This window comes from Mustela erminea, chromosome 5, assembly GCF_009829155.1.
Source record: "Mustela erminea isolate mMusErm1 chromosome 5, mMusErm1.Pri, whole genome shotgun sequence".
NCBI classification, from domain to species: Eukaryota; Metazoa; Chordata; class Mammalia; order Carnivora; family Mustelidae; genus Mustela; species Mustela erminea.
In genome coordinates, this window is record NC_045618.1 from 98,742,984 (window position 1) to 98,756,996 (window position 14,013).

The 14,013-nt window shown below is 37.6% G+C and overlaps 1 protein-coding gene across 3 annotated transcripts in view; it reads left to right on the top strand.

Annotated features, from left to right (window-relative positions):
* Positions 1 to 1,986: 1,986 nt before the first annotated feature.
* The window catches only part of KLHDC1 (kelch domain containing 1), a 51,326-nt gene continuing 39,299 nt past the window's right edge, over positions 1,987 to 14,013 (top strand). Inside the window, exon 1 of one of the 3 annotated variants that reach the window (XR_004285970.1) lies at positions 1,987 to 2,232. Coding sequence is in view for 2 of the 3 variants with exons in the window: in XM_032344153.1 (XP_032200044.1) it covers positions 2,098 to 2,232 (135 nt within the window). In the remaining variant the exon portion in view is untranslated. The remainder of the gene's footprint in view (positions 2,233 to 14,013) is intronic. The other 2 variants (XM_032344153.1, XM_032344154.1) reach the window with 2 other exon arrangements.

Consider the following 14,013-nt stretch of genomic DNA (forward strand, 5'->3'; position numbering starts at 1 on the left):
TTTTTTAGATTTAATTCAATTTTTTAAAAACTTTTTTCATTTGACAGAGTTAGGAGCACGGGGAGTGGGAGAGGGAGAAGCAGGCTCCCCGCTGAGCAGGGAGCTTGATGTGGGGTTCGATCCCACCACCCTAGGATCATGACCTGAGCTGAAGGCAGCCACTGAACAACTGAGCCACACAGGCAGTCTTCTTTTTCTTCTTCTTTTTTTTTTAAAGATTTATTTTTTTATTTGAAAGAGAGAGAGGGAGAGACAGAGACAGCATAAGCAAGGGAAGAGGCAGAGGGAGAGGAAGTAGACTCCTCGCTAAGCTGGGAACCAGGTGTAGGGCTCCATCCCAGGACCTAGGGACCACAACTTGAGCCTAAGCAGACACTTAACCATGTGAGCCACCCAGGCACCCCAACAAAGTAAATGTTCTAATAATTAAGTTATTATTTACTCCTCACTTAAGACCATTTGGGGTGACAGTTAAAGTTTAGACTCCTTGGCATAATGAACAAAACTGCGTGACTTCCTGTCTCAACTTCATCCCTGGCTGCTCTCTATAATCATTCTAGTCATACTAAACTCTTCATACAACTTTTAAGAAAACTCAAGTGTCTCTCTTTGTGCACCCCCTTCCTCAATAGATCGCATCTTTCCTTCCCATTTTTCTGCTGTATTTTGTCCACATTTCAACTATACAACTCCTCATCCTACACCACATCTATTTCTTTATATATCTTTACCTCTGACTGGACTTAGAAGCCCCTGTGTTAGAGCTATGTTTTATTTATCTTAAAATTCACTTTGTCTTTTTGCTCATTTAGTCAACAAATATTTATTTAGTATCTACATGGTACTAGGTTCTGGGGAGTCAATAATACTTGAGTCCTTCAGTGTTTCCAGTCTAATAGAGCCTGAGAACCCATGCTCTACATTAACCAGGTATTTAATATATACCGACTAATGAATAAATGAACTTATTCTGAGTCTTGAGCAGCCACAGGCTCTTCAAAGAATGATTCTGGACAAGTGCATTTACAGACACTGGTAGAGTTATCATCTTCCTTCCTGGCCATAGCATCATTTAATGACAAGGGTTCACCATCTTTGTCTGTAGGGGGCCAAACCCTCAATATCTCCAGCAGTGTGGGCTATATGGTCTTTGTTGCAACTGCTCAACTCAGACCACCCAACCCTGTGGTTGTGGGGTTAAAGCAGCCATAGTCAACGTTTAACTGAATTAGGGTGGCTGTGTGCCAATAAAACATCATGGACAGATGATGAAATTTGATCTTCTCAATCTCATGAGTCACAAAACAGCATTCTTCTTTTGATTTTTTTCAACCATCTAAAAATGTAAAATCATCTTAGTTTGTGGGCAGTACAAAAGCAGGCGGCAGAGTGACTTTGGCCCCCAGGCTGTAGTTTGCTGGAAGACGTTTTAGAAAATCCCTAATGAAAAACAAAGAGATTATATATATATATATATATATATATATATATATGTACATACATTATATTTTAATATATTATGTCATATACATATGTGTATTATACATTACACTATTGTAATTATTATATACTATATAATATATAGATTTATATAATTAGTATATTATATACATATACATACATAGACACATATGATATATATTAAATATTACTTTATTTCTAATAAATACATAGAAACACAGACACACACCCTCCATTCATGTGGATAACCGTCTTTGCTGGAGGTTGAATGGAAAAGGAAACCCACACAAAGCATTAGTTAATTAATATATTATGTCACAGCAGCAGCAACACTATGAACCAGAAGTCTATTTATCGAGGGAATAAGATACACGGTGAGGTTGTACTGCCAAAACAACGCGGTCCCAAGCGGCAAGAAATCAGCAGGTGGCAGGACTCCGAAGCCAAGGCACCCCCCTCACTGCTCAGACCCGAGCATCCCTAACCGGCAACGCCACCCCGGGCCGGGCTTCCCGGGCGGGCTGCGGGACGGCGCAGACGCACTCGTTCCGCCTTCCCACCAATCTCGACCCTCGACGCGTTCCGTTAGTGCGTGGAGGAGCCCGGCGGGAGGAGAGGCCGCTCTGTGGGCAGGGGATGCGGCGCGCCCAGCGGCTGGACCCGGCGACGGCGCGGATGGCGGACTCGCAGCCGTTATGCGTGGCGGAGAAGCGCAGAGGCCACTGCGCCGTGGTGGACGGAAACTTCCTCTACGTGTGGGGGGGCTACGTGGTAAGGGGAAGAGGCGGGACGGGGCGGACTCGCGCCGGGAGCCCGTCCGGCCTCTGGGCCCGAGCGGACGCCGAGCGCCCGCCCACACCCGGCCCCGAGGCGGGGGCCGGTCCGCGGCCAGGGTCCGGCGCGCCCGGCGCCCCCTGCGCCCCGCCCGTCTGTCCGCCGGCGGCCGGTCTCCCAGCCGCGCCAGGGCTTGTCGCCGCCCCGCCGTTGCTTCCACTTTGAAAGCCTTCAAACCCGCGTTCCGGGGCTCTTCCCACTCTCCGGCCCCCCTCCCCCCGACTCCCCGCAGCTGTCCAGTAACCCCCGGTCTGGCCAACGCTAAGTCCGTCTCTGCGCGATTAATTATCTCTCAATGCTTGCGCAGACTTACAGGCACGACGAGGACGCCGTGCTGTTTATTATTTTGTAAATATTTCCCTATTGCTCCAGCGCGATTCGGAATATTGAAATCACTGAAGCATTTGAATATTTCTAAGCGATTTTTAGTGGCATTCCTTTATCATTGGGCAATTACGAAGTTTTTTCGAGCTTCAAAATAGAGGCATATTAGCCACAATGTACTAAAAATTGCTTAAATGCTTATTACAGGAGAGGTTTGAATGTGTGTATTTGTTTTGTTTTATAATCATAGGATTATAGAACCAAGGATTCTAAAGCCAGAAAACAGTTCAGGAATATATGCCAACCACTTCGGTTTACAGGTTTTTTTTTGTTTTTTTTGTTGTTTTTTTTTTTTCAAGGCAAGCCATCTGGAAGTTCTCTTGGAAATAGAACCTACATTTTCTGACTGTCTCGATACTGTTATGTGACAGATGTAACATGACTGAATCACTCACTGAAATAAAGTACATACTATCTCTGTTAAATGATTCTCAGATCCAAGTCGGTTTTTGTTGTTGTTTTGTTTGTGTGTTTATTTTTAATTTGGTGCAGTATCAGGAGGGGAAAATTAGAACTAACCTTTGAGTGCCTACTATACCTGGCATGTGCTAGGAACTTACACATCCCTAATCTTATATAATCTTTTCCATACCCTGTAAGGTAAGTAATAGCCCCATTAAAAATAAGCATGATGAGTCAAAGAGAATGAGTCAATGAGAATGAATAATGGCCATTTGACCTCAAGGGCAGGAGATTCCAAGGTAGGTATACTGGATTTCCAAAGGCTATTTTTTCCATGATAAACTAACATAAATTAGATGACTCTGCTTTCTCAATGTCTAATATTTCCACCATTTGTTCTTTATAGAAAAGGAGCCTAGATATAATGATGGTTTTATGCAGAAGAAATATTTTAATTGTTTTTGAGCTCTGCCACTTGAAGATGTAGGTGTCAAACTTCCTCTGTTATATTGATTCTTAATATTGTAAAAGTTAAGTGAAAAAAATCTCGTTTAAAAAAGTAATCCACTATCTCAGATCTGGTGACAGTGTATATTTCTTTTGGGTCTACAAATGAAATGTCTGAATATTTTTAATCTCCTTTTAATCTTGAAAATCGTGTAATTGATAAGATTCCAGGTGTTCAGGTTGTAGTAAGTGAGTAGACCATTTATTGATCCAATGAGTAGAGTGCTGTTAGAACTGCTCTGAAAAGTGCTTTACAGCTTTAACTGGAGTCTGCTACAGGCATACCTTGGATGTTGGGGATTTGGTTCCAGACCACCACTATAAAGGAGGTCAAATGATTTTTTTAGTTTCCTAGTGCATATAAAAGTTACGTTTACATTATACTGTAGTCTATTAAATGTGCAATGGCAAGATGTCTAAAAAATATGCATACTCTAATTTTAAAATATCTTATTGCTAAAAAATGCTAACCATCATTGAGCTTTGAGCAGGTCTTAATCTTTCTGCCGATGGATGGTCTTGCCTTGATGTTAATGGTTGCTGACTGATCAAGGTGGTGGTTGCTGAAGGTTGAGTGGCTGTGGCAATTTCTTAGAATAAGACAGTGATGAAGTTTGCGTTATCAATTGACTCTTGCTTTCATTAATGATTTCTTTGTAGCATGTGTTGCTCTTTGATAGCATTTTACCAACAGTAGAACTTCTTTCAAAACTGGAGTCAGTACTCAAACTGTCCTGCTGCCTGATTAAGAATAGAAAATGTAATATTCTAAATCCTTTGTTGTCATTTCCACCATCTTCACAGTCTCTTCACCAGGAGTAGAGTCCATCTCAAGAAGCCACTTTCTTTGTTCATGCATAAGAAGCAACTCCTCATCAGCTCAAATTTTATCATGAGATAACAACAACTGAGTCACCTCTTTAGGCTTCACTTCTAATTCTAGTTCTCTTGCTATTTCTATCACGTCTGCAGTTCCTTCCTCCACTGAAGTCTTGAACCTTCAGTTTAAAAAAAAAAAAAACACACACAATATCTGTGAAGTGCAGTAAAGCTAGTGCAATAAAACAAGATACGCCTGTACTTTTTAAATTCCAGGGATTAGCAGCTAAAATATGTCTAAGACATGAGTGGAAGGAAAAAATGGGAGGCAAGAAAGAGACACTGAATATCATGAGAAAAAGTAGAATCCTTCTGTTTTATTCAGATCCTTCTGAACAGAAAATAGCTAAAAGGCCGTGGAATCTGGAGGTAATCCAGTAGTCAATAATGAAGAATAGTGATCAAATAATTCCAGATTGTATAGCTGCAGTTTTCGTCCTTACTAACAAAAAACAATGTGTGTTAAAATTCATAAATATATATCCTGAAGCTTGAATGGCCTACAGATAACTGTCTAGATTACTCATTACTCTGTTGTCAGATGTATTCTGTAGGATAGTGTATCAGAAAACAGTTCTACCTCTCTCTAGAGGTAAGAGTGGAAGTGCTGAAAAAAGTAAGTGGCATATTTGAATTGGTGCCAGAATATTCTTTTGCACCTACTTCTTCCATATCCTTTCAGTATCATGCAAACTTTAGTACTGCTGCAAGGAACGTTGAGAATTTCTGAGTAGTTTTCCCAAATTTTGGAGGAAAAGCATAGGGGTTTAGCATGTTTGTAGGTGGTATGCTTTCCTTTTAGGGTTTTATTTCCATAACACAATCGCTCTTAATAATTTTTGCCCTGAAATTTTCCTTATAAAAATATGTACATAAATATGCTTAACTATGTATTTCTGTTCTGGATGTGGACTTAAAGCGAAGATCAATTTAGAACATGTCTGAAAAGAATCAAGATGAGAGGCTTACAGTGCCAGATATTAAAACATACCACAATACTGTAATAGTTACAGCAGTGCTCCTGATGCAAGATGAGTTAACATGATGGAATGGAAAAGAAGTTACATAAACAGCCTAGCATACCAAACTATTTTATACTTAAAAGGTACCGTTTTAATTCTGGAAAAACAATTATTTAATAAATGGAGAAAATGATAGATTAAAGCCTTAGGATTGAAGAGTTGTTTTTTTCTTTCTTTCTTACTTTCTTTTTTTTTTTAAGATTTTATTTAGAGAGAAACAGTGAGAGAGCATGAGGGGAGAAGGTCAGAGGGAGAAGCAGACTCCCCGTGGAGCTGGGAGCCCAATCCAGGACTCGATCCTCGGACTCCGGACTCCGGGATCACAGTCTGAGCCGAAGGCAGTTGGTTAACCAACTGAGCCACCCAGGCATCCCATGGATTGAAGAGTTAATGTAGGAAAATTAAGCTATATCATATCAGAGGAAAATATGTGACTCTTAAAATCTTAAGTTGAGAAAAGAAAAATGAATTGGGTAAAAGTATGAAGGAAAAAGATTGGTAGATAAAACTTTTAAAAAAGCAAAAAAAAAATGCTTTTAAACAGCATAAAGTAAAAAGGCTAATGACAAACTGGGGAAAGTATTTACAACATATATGATGGGCAAAAATAGAGATTTATAAATATCTATACCAATAAAAGTATCTCCATTGAAAATTGACCAGTGGATATGTACAAGCAACTTACACAAGAAGAAATACAATATGAATCAAAAGAACCCAACTGAAAATGAGATTTTTCTTCTTCAATTTGCAAAATCAAAGAGAATTTTTGAGAAGACATGAGGAAATTAATTAATCTGATAATGGGAGCACAGATTTGTATGACCTTTTTTAAGGAGAAGTTTAGTGATGGGTATCAAAAGCCTTAAGTATGTGTTCTCTTTAACCTAATTGTTCTGCTTTACATACTCTTACACCATGACATAGGCTGTTCATGTCATGTGGAAGACACTTATTCTTTTCAGATGCCCAAAATTTGAACCTCCTTTCTCTATTGTAGTATTGCCCATCAAATGTCTTGTTAGGGATATATGTTGTAGTTGTCTGACTACCTCCTACCTACTTCTCTAGAATGTAAATTCTATAAAGATAGAGGTTTTGTTCCCTGTTGTAGTCCCAGCATCTAGTCTACGTGGCACCTATAAAAAGAGGCTGGGTGCCATGTACTCATTTTTCTAGCCTCCTTTGCAGCTAGGTTGTGGGCAAGTGGCTTGGATTCAGTTAGATCAATCTGCTAGATTTGGACTTGGAGTAAAGATGTAAGAACGAGGACCTGAAGAGGATTCTTAACCAGCAGTAGAATCTATAGGAAGATGGAGGTCCCTGACATAAAGGGCAGAGCTACAAACTGCAGCATGTTGCTTCCCAGTGATGGGTTAGCTCACCTGTCCTGTTCTCTGGCTCAATTTCAGAACTTGCTCTTCCTCATGGAGATCAGAGGCTGGTTCTCCAGCTTCCCTTGAGGATTTTGTGAGAGACTTCATATTCACTTCTGAAAATTTTAGAGTCTTAATGTTAAAATTTAAAACGTATGTACAAAAAGGACATGTAAAATAAGTATCATTTAAGTCAAACATGTTTAACTTCCAGATTAAGAAATCGACGAGAATAAGTACCTTAGAAGTTTTGTTTGTCTTTCACTTACTACAATGCTCCTCCCACCCAACAGGGTACCAGTATCTTGATTTCTAGTTAATCACTCTTTATAGTTTTGCCACACACATGTCTATCTCTAAACAGTATATTATTTGGTTTTGGAATCCTAGCATACATTTTCTTTTGTGACTTAATTCTTTTAGTAAATGTATGTGTTCTAGATTCACACATTGCTTGTATTTGGCTAGTGTGCCCTTGCAAGGCTGTACCAGTTTTGACTTGATGTCCATTCTGATTCGTCAGTTTCCATGCTGCCTGGTTGTTAAATATCTTGAAAATCACCCCTGAATTCACTCACCTGATGTCTGTCCTGTACAATATTCTTTTGTGTGAATTTACTGCAATTTATCAATTCCACTATTGTTGAATATTTGAATGTTTTGGGTTTTTTTTTTTTTTTGGTATTGTTAACGAGTGCTAGACTGAACATTTTTATAACATGTCTCCTATTTATACGTGCACAAGAGCATGCGTACCCTCTAGGGCACATACCAAGGAATGGACTGCTGGGTCACTGGGCATCCACATCTCCAAATTTACTCAGAGATGTCACTGTTTCCCAAATATTTGTATCAATTTGCACTCCCATCAGCCTCCTCCTTGTTCCACATCCTTGACAACATTTGATACCATCTGGCCTGAAATATTTTTCCAATCCAGTGAGTGTGACATATTTCATTGTTTTATTTGCTTTCCTATGATTACTATTACAGTTAAGTGTCTTTTCCTATGAACTATTATAAACTATTTGTATTTCCTCTTCTGTAAAAATGGCGATTCATATCTTTTGCTCATTTGTCTATTTGGGTTATTTGTTTTTTTCAAACTGATTGTAGGAATTCTTTAAGTATATAATTATATGAATTGAATAGGTCTTCTCAGTTTGTAGCTTGTCTTTGGGCTTTCTGGATGATTGTCTTTTATTCAACACAAGTTCGTCATTTTAATGTAATTTCAGTCTTTTCCTTAATGGTTTGTGCATTCTGCATCTTTAATCTTCAACAATATGGAGATCATAAAATTTTCTATATTGTCTTCTAAACAGTTTTCAGTTTTGCCATCGTTGTTTCAACCCTTTTTTATTTTTTAAAGATTTTATTTATTTGTCAGAGAGAGAGCAAGCGCGAGTACATAAGCAGGCAGAGGCGGAGAGAGAAGCAGGCTCCCTGCAGAGCAAGGAGCCTGATGCGAGAAATCCCAGAGCCCTGGGATCATGACCTGAGCTGAAGGCAGCGGCCTAACTGACTGAGCCACCCTGGTGTCCCACAACCCTTTTTTAATCTGAATTTTTTGTTTGCTTAATTGGTTTAAGATAGGGATCCAGTTTCATTATTTTTTTTATATGGATAACCAATTGTCCTTGTGTCATGTATTAAATAGTTCCCCTTTCCGTGCTAATGTGCAAACTCAATCTATCACACATCAGCTTTTCATGTATGTGTGATTTGTTTTTAGGTTCTTTATTATATTCAGTTATCTCTTTATTCTTTTGACAGAACCACATTATGTAAATTACAATAGCTTTATTAAAAGCTTAAATGTTTAAATATTAAATTAGAAGTTTAAATACCCACTCTGTCTTTTTCTTCAGGAATATTTTGTCTTTTTAGAGCCTTTTGTGCTTTTGTAGTTTTCTTTACTATTTATTTTTGCAGTAAAATATGTAAAACTTATAATTTGCCATTTTAGCTCATAGTTTAGTGTGCAATTCAGTGGCATTAATTACATTCATAACATTATACAATGTTACCTCTGTCTAGTTCCAAAATTGTTTATTTCTCCAAACAGAAACTCTGTATTCATTCTGCCATAACTCATACTCCTTTCCTCAGTCCCTGTAACTTCTAGTCTTTTTGTCTTTATGAATTTGCCTTTTTCTAGATATTATAAAGAATTGAAATAATACAGTATTTTCTGAGTCTGGTTTATTTTACTTACCACAATATTTTCAAGGTTCATCTGTGTTATAGTATGTATAAGAACCTCACTCTTTTTTACAGCTGAATAAGATACATTGTATGTCTGTACCACATTCTGCTTTTCCACTCATCTGTTGATGGGATACTTGGATTGTTGCCATTGGTTGTGTACTGTGAATAATGCTGCTATGAAATTGGCATACAAATAGCTGAGCCCCTATTTTCAATTCTTTTGAGTACCTAGGAGTTGAAATGCTGGATCACACGGTTATTCTGCATTTAACTCTTAGAGGAACTGTGTAATTGTTTTCTCAGTGCTTCCTCATCTGTATAAACTTGAGAGTGAGATTGTCAAATAAAGTACCCTATTGAAATTTTATGTTACTGTATTTAATCATTAGATCCTAGAAGGGTGACAGACATGTTGTGGAATTGAGTCTTCTCCAATTATATAGTATATCTCTCTACTCAGGATTTCTTTTAATGTCTTTTGATAACGTTTTACAGTGTTTTCATAGGGATCTTGTATATCTTTTGTGTATTTATTTCTTTGTATTTTTTATTTCTATTGTTAATTTTTTTATAACTAAATTCTCTGGTTATTGCTGGTGTTTTGAAATACAATCAACCTTGAATACTTTTGATTCTGGCAAGCTTTCTTAATTTACATTAATTCTCATAATTCATCTGTTAATTTTCTTTTTATTTTCTATGTAGATAGTCATATAATGAGCAAGTGATGACAGTTTTGTTTCTTCCATTCAAATTTTATTCCTTTAATTTTCTTTACTGCACTGGTGGACCCAAAGTACAATGTTAAATAGTAGCTGTTTTTTTTTTCTTGTTTCTAATCTCAGAAGGGTAGTTTTCAACTATTAACCATTAAGTTTGATGTTTGTGTTAGTGTTTTGTTTATTTGTTTGTAGATAACCGTTTTCAAATTGAGGAAGTTTTCTTCCATCTAATTTCCGATGAATGGCTGTTGAATTTTGGAGAGTGATTTTTCTGCATCATACTGAGATAAACATATTTTTTCTCCCTTAGTCTTTTTTTTTTTTTTTAAGATTTTATTTATTTATTTGACAGACAGAGATCACAAGTAGATAGAGAGGCAGGCAGAGAGGAGGAAACAGGCTCCCTGCTGAGCAGAGAGCCCTATGCGGGGCTCCATCCTAGGACCCTGGGATCATGACCTGAGCTGAAGGCAGAGGCTTTAACCCACTGAGCCACCCAGGTGCCCCTATCTCCTTTAGTCTTTTAACAGGATAATATATAGTAATAGTATTATAATGCTAAACCAATATTGCATTTTCTAGGTTAAATGTAAGTTAATATAATTTTTTAAAAATACATTACTGGGTCCAGTTTGCTAATTATTGAGGGAGGATATTTTTTTAATTTTTTAATTTTTTTAAATTAACACATAATGTATTATTAGCCCCAGGGGTGCAGGTCTGTGAATCATCAGGCTTACACACTTCACAGCACTCACCATAGCACATACCCTCCCCAATGTCCATAACCCAACCACCCTCTCCCTTCTCCCGCTCTCCCCAGCAACCCTGTTTGTTTTGTGAGATTAAGAGGCTCTTATGGTTTGTCTCATTGAGGGAGGATTTATACATCCCTTTGTAAGTGGATTGGGTATTGTTCCTTCTTTTATTTTTGGGATGGTTTTTGTAAGAAAGAGTTAATTATTCTTTGAATGTTTGGAAGACCTCATCTGTAAAGCCATCTGGTACTTTGTAGGGGAGGTTTTAAATCTCAGATTCAATCTATTTAAGGCTATGGATTGTTGAGATTTTCCTTTTTTTTTCTTGAGTCAAATTTGGTAAGGTTCCCTCACCCCCCACCACTAGCCCCAGGAATCTATCTATTTCATTTAGTTTTAAATTTTCTTGGCATAGGGATGCATGGATGGCTCAGTTGGTTAAGCAGCTGCCTTCGGCTCAGGTCATAATCCTGGTGTCCTGGGATCGAGTCCCACATTGGGCTCCTTGCTCAGCGGGGAGCCTGCTTCTCCCTTTGCCTCTGCCTGCCATTCTGTCTGCCTGTGCTTGCTCTCCCTCTCTCTCTGATAAATAAATAAAATCTTTAAAAAAAATTTTTTTCTTGGCATAAATCTAAGTTGTTCATAATACCCTCTATTTAATCTCTGTAGTAGTTATAGGTATATCCCTTTTTCTGTTCCTAAAATCATTTAATAGCAACTTCCTTTCTTTCCTTTTTTGAATAATTTTGCCAGAGGCTTATCAGCCTTATGAACCATCAGCTTTGGTTTATTTGATCTTCTCTTTTGTGTTTCTTTATTTTATTAATGTCTGCCTTTCATGTCCTACTTTCTATCGGTTTATTATGTTGTTAGTTCTTGAACTTCTGATGTTGGATGCTTAACTCATTCTTTTTGAGATTTTAAAATTCTTTTAAATTCTTAAAATTCTTTAGCTGTCTTCCTCATTTTGATGAGCAGTATTTTGTTATTTTATAATCCCAATATTTTATACTTTCCGCTATTATTTCTTATTTAACCCATATGTTTGGGAAAATATTTTAAATTTCTATGTTATTTTTATAAGTATCTGTTATTAATTTCTAACTTAATTGTGTTATACTCAGAATGTGTTTATCTTTGTTGCCAGTCCTTTGGAATATGTTGAGGCTTGCTTTCAGGACTAGCATGTGATCAGTTTTCATAAATGTACCTTAGTTCTTTTTTTTTAAACAAAGATTTTATTTATTTAATATTAGAGCATGCACACAAGCATGGGGAGAGGACAGGCAAAGGGAGAGGGAGAAGCAGGCTCCCTGATGTGGGGCTCTGTCCCAGGATCCTGGGGTTATGACCTGAGTGCAAGGCAGTTGCTTAAGCAACTAAGCCACCCAGGTGCCCCTATACCTTTGTTTTTATAAAGAATATATATTCTAATGATCAGGTGAAGTGTTTTATATATGCCTATTTTATCAATCTTGCTGATTGTGTGGTTCAAATCTCTTATATCCTTCTTATTTTATTTCCTATTCTATCAGTGACTATAAACAGGCATTAAAAACTCCTACTCTGACTAGATTTGTTAGTTTCTTCCTGTGGTCCTGTCAGTTTTTACTTTAATGTATTTTAAGCTATCTTTTATTGTATATAGGACTTCAGAATTATTTTACCTAGGTAATTGAATGTTTTATTATTTTGTAATGATCCCCTCACTCTGTATTGCCTTAAAACATTACTTGCCTTAAAATCTGTTTTCTCAATACATTTACACCAGTGTTCTTTTGGTTAATGTTTGCATGGTATACCTTTTTCTATCTTCTGATGGTAATTGTGTGTATCTTTGTATTTTAGATGTGTGTGTTATAACCTGAAAATAACTGGATTTTGTTTCTGTCTAACCTGACACTCTGTATATTTTATCTGAAGAGTTTATTTAGCCAATTTATACTTAATGTGATTCTGATATACTATTTTTACCAGATGTGGGGTTTTTTTTTAAGATTTTATTTATTTATTTGACAGAGATCACAAGTAGGCAGAGAGGCAGGCAGAGAGAGAGGAAGGAAAGCAGGCTTCTTGCTGAGCAGAGAGCCTGATGCGGGGCTCGATCCCAGAACCCTGGGATCATGACCTGAGCCGTAGGCAGAGGCTTTAATCCACTGAGCCACCCTGGTGTCCCCAGATGTGGGTGTTTTTTTTTTTTTTTTGGTTTTGTGTTTGTTTTGAGAGAAAGAAGGGGAGCAGGAGTGGGGTGGGGGAGGGGCAGAGAGAGAATCTTAAGCAGGTGCCATGCCCAGTGTGGAGCCTGATGTGAGGCTCCATTTCACCACCTGAGATCCTGACCTGAGCTGAAATCGAGAGTTGGTCACTTAACTGACTGAGCCACCCAAGCTTCCCCAGATATGTTTATATTTGCCTCTCTCTGTTTCTCTTCCTCCTCCTTCTCAACTTTCTCATTTCAAGAATTGTTTAAGGGGTTTTTTTGGTTCTCTTTACACTTTTTTTTTGTCTTTGTGTAGAAATTATGATTTATTTCTAACCGTGTAGTAGCTACTCTATTTCAACATGAATACTTGGCAAAGTTCAAAGGTAAATAGTTTTCTTTCTTCCCAGAGAGTTCAAGTACTTTAGAAAATTTCAAGTCCAGTCACCCCTTTCCCTAGGTAGTCTTATCCTGTTTCCCTCCCCTTAAATTAAACATTAAAAAAAATTTTTTTAACCCTTTTTATGGTCTAAATTTACCCACACATTTACCGATATCTTGTCATACTGTTTCTTATCACATCTCAGATCTTTAATTGCAGATCATTTTTCTTTTGTCTGAAATAACATAGCTATTAGAATTTCTTTAAATGAGGGTTATTGGCCAACTGTCTCAACTTTGGTTTGCCTGAAAATTTATTTTACCTTGGTTCTTAAAATATATATATATATTTAAAGATTTTATTTATTTATTTGACAGAGATAGAGGAAGCACAGCAGGGGGAGCAGCAGAGGGAAAGGAGAAGCAGGCTTCCCACTGAGCAGGGAGCCCGATGTGGGGCTCCATCCCAGGACCCTGGGATCACGACCTGAGCCGATGGCAAACACTTAACTGGCTCAGCCACCCAGGTGCCCCTAAAATATATTCTTTTACTGGGTATAGAATTATACGGTGACAGTTCTTTTCATTAAACACATTGGCTAATCCTTGGTTGTTACTAATGGGAATTCAGTCATTAGTTGCCATTTGTTTGAAGGTGATTTGTTTTTTATCAGGTGGTTTTTAAGAATATATATTTTTCTTTGATGTTCTGTTGTTTTACTGATGTGTCTTCGTATGGATTTCTGTTTATGTATGCTTAGATCTTGTTAGGACTTCCTAGATCTCAAGGATTGATGATGTTCATCAGTTTTACAAAATTCTCACCCTTTGTTTCTTCAAATATTGCCTCTTCCTCATTCTATTACATGTTAATGA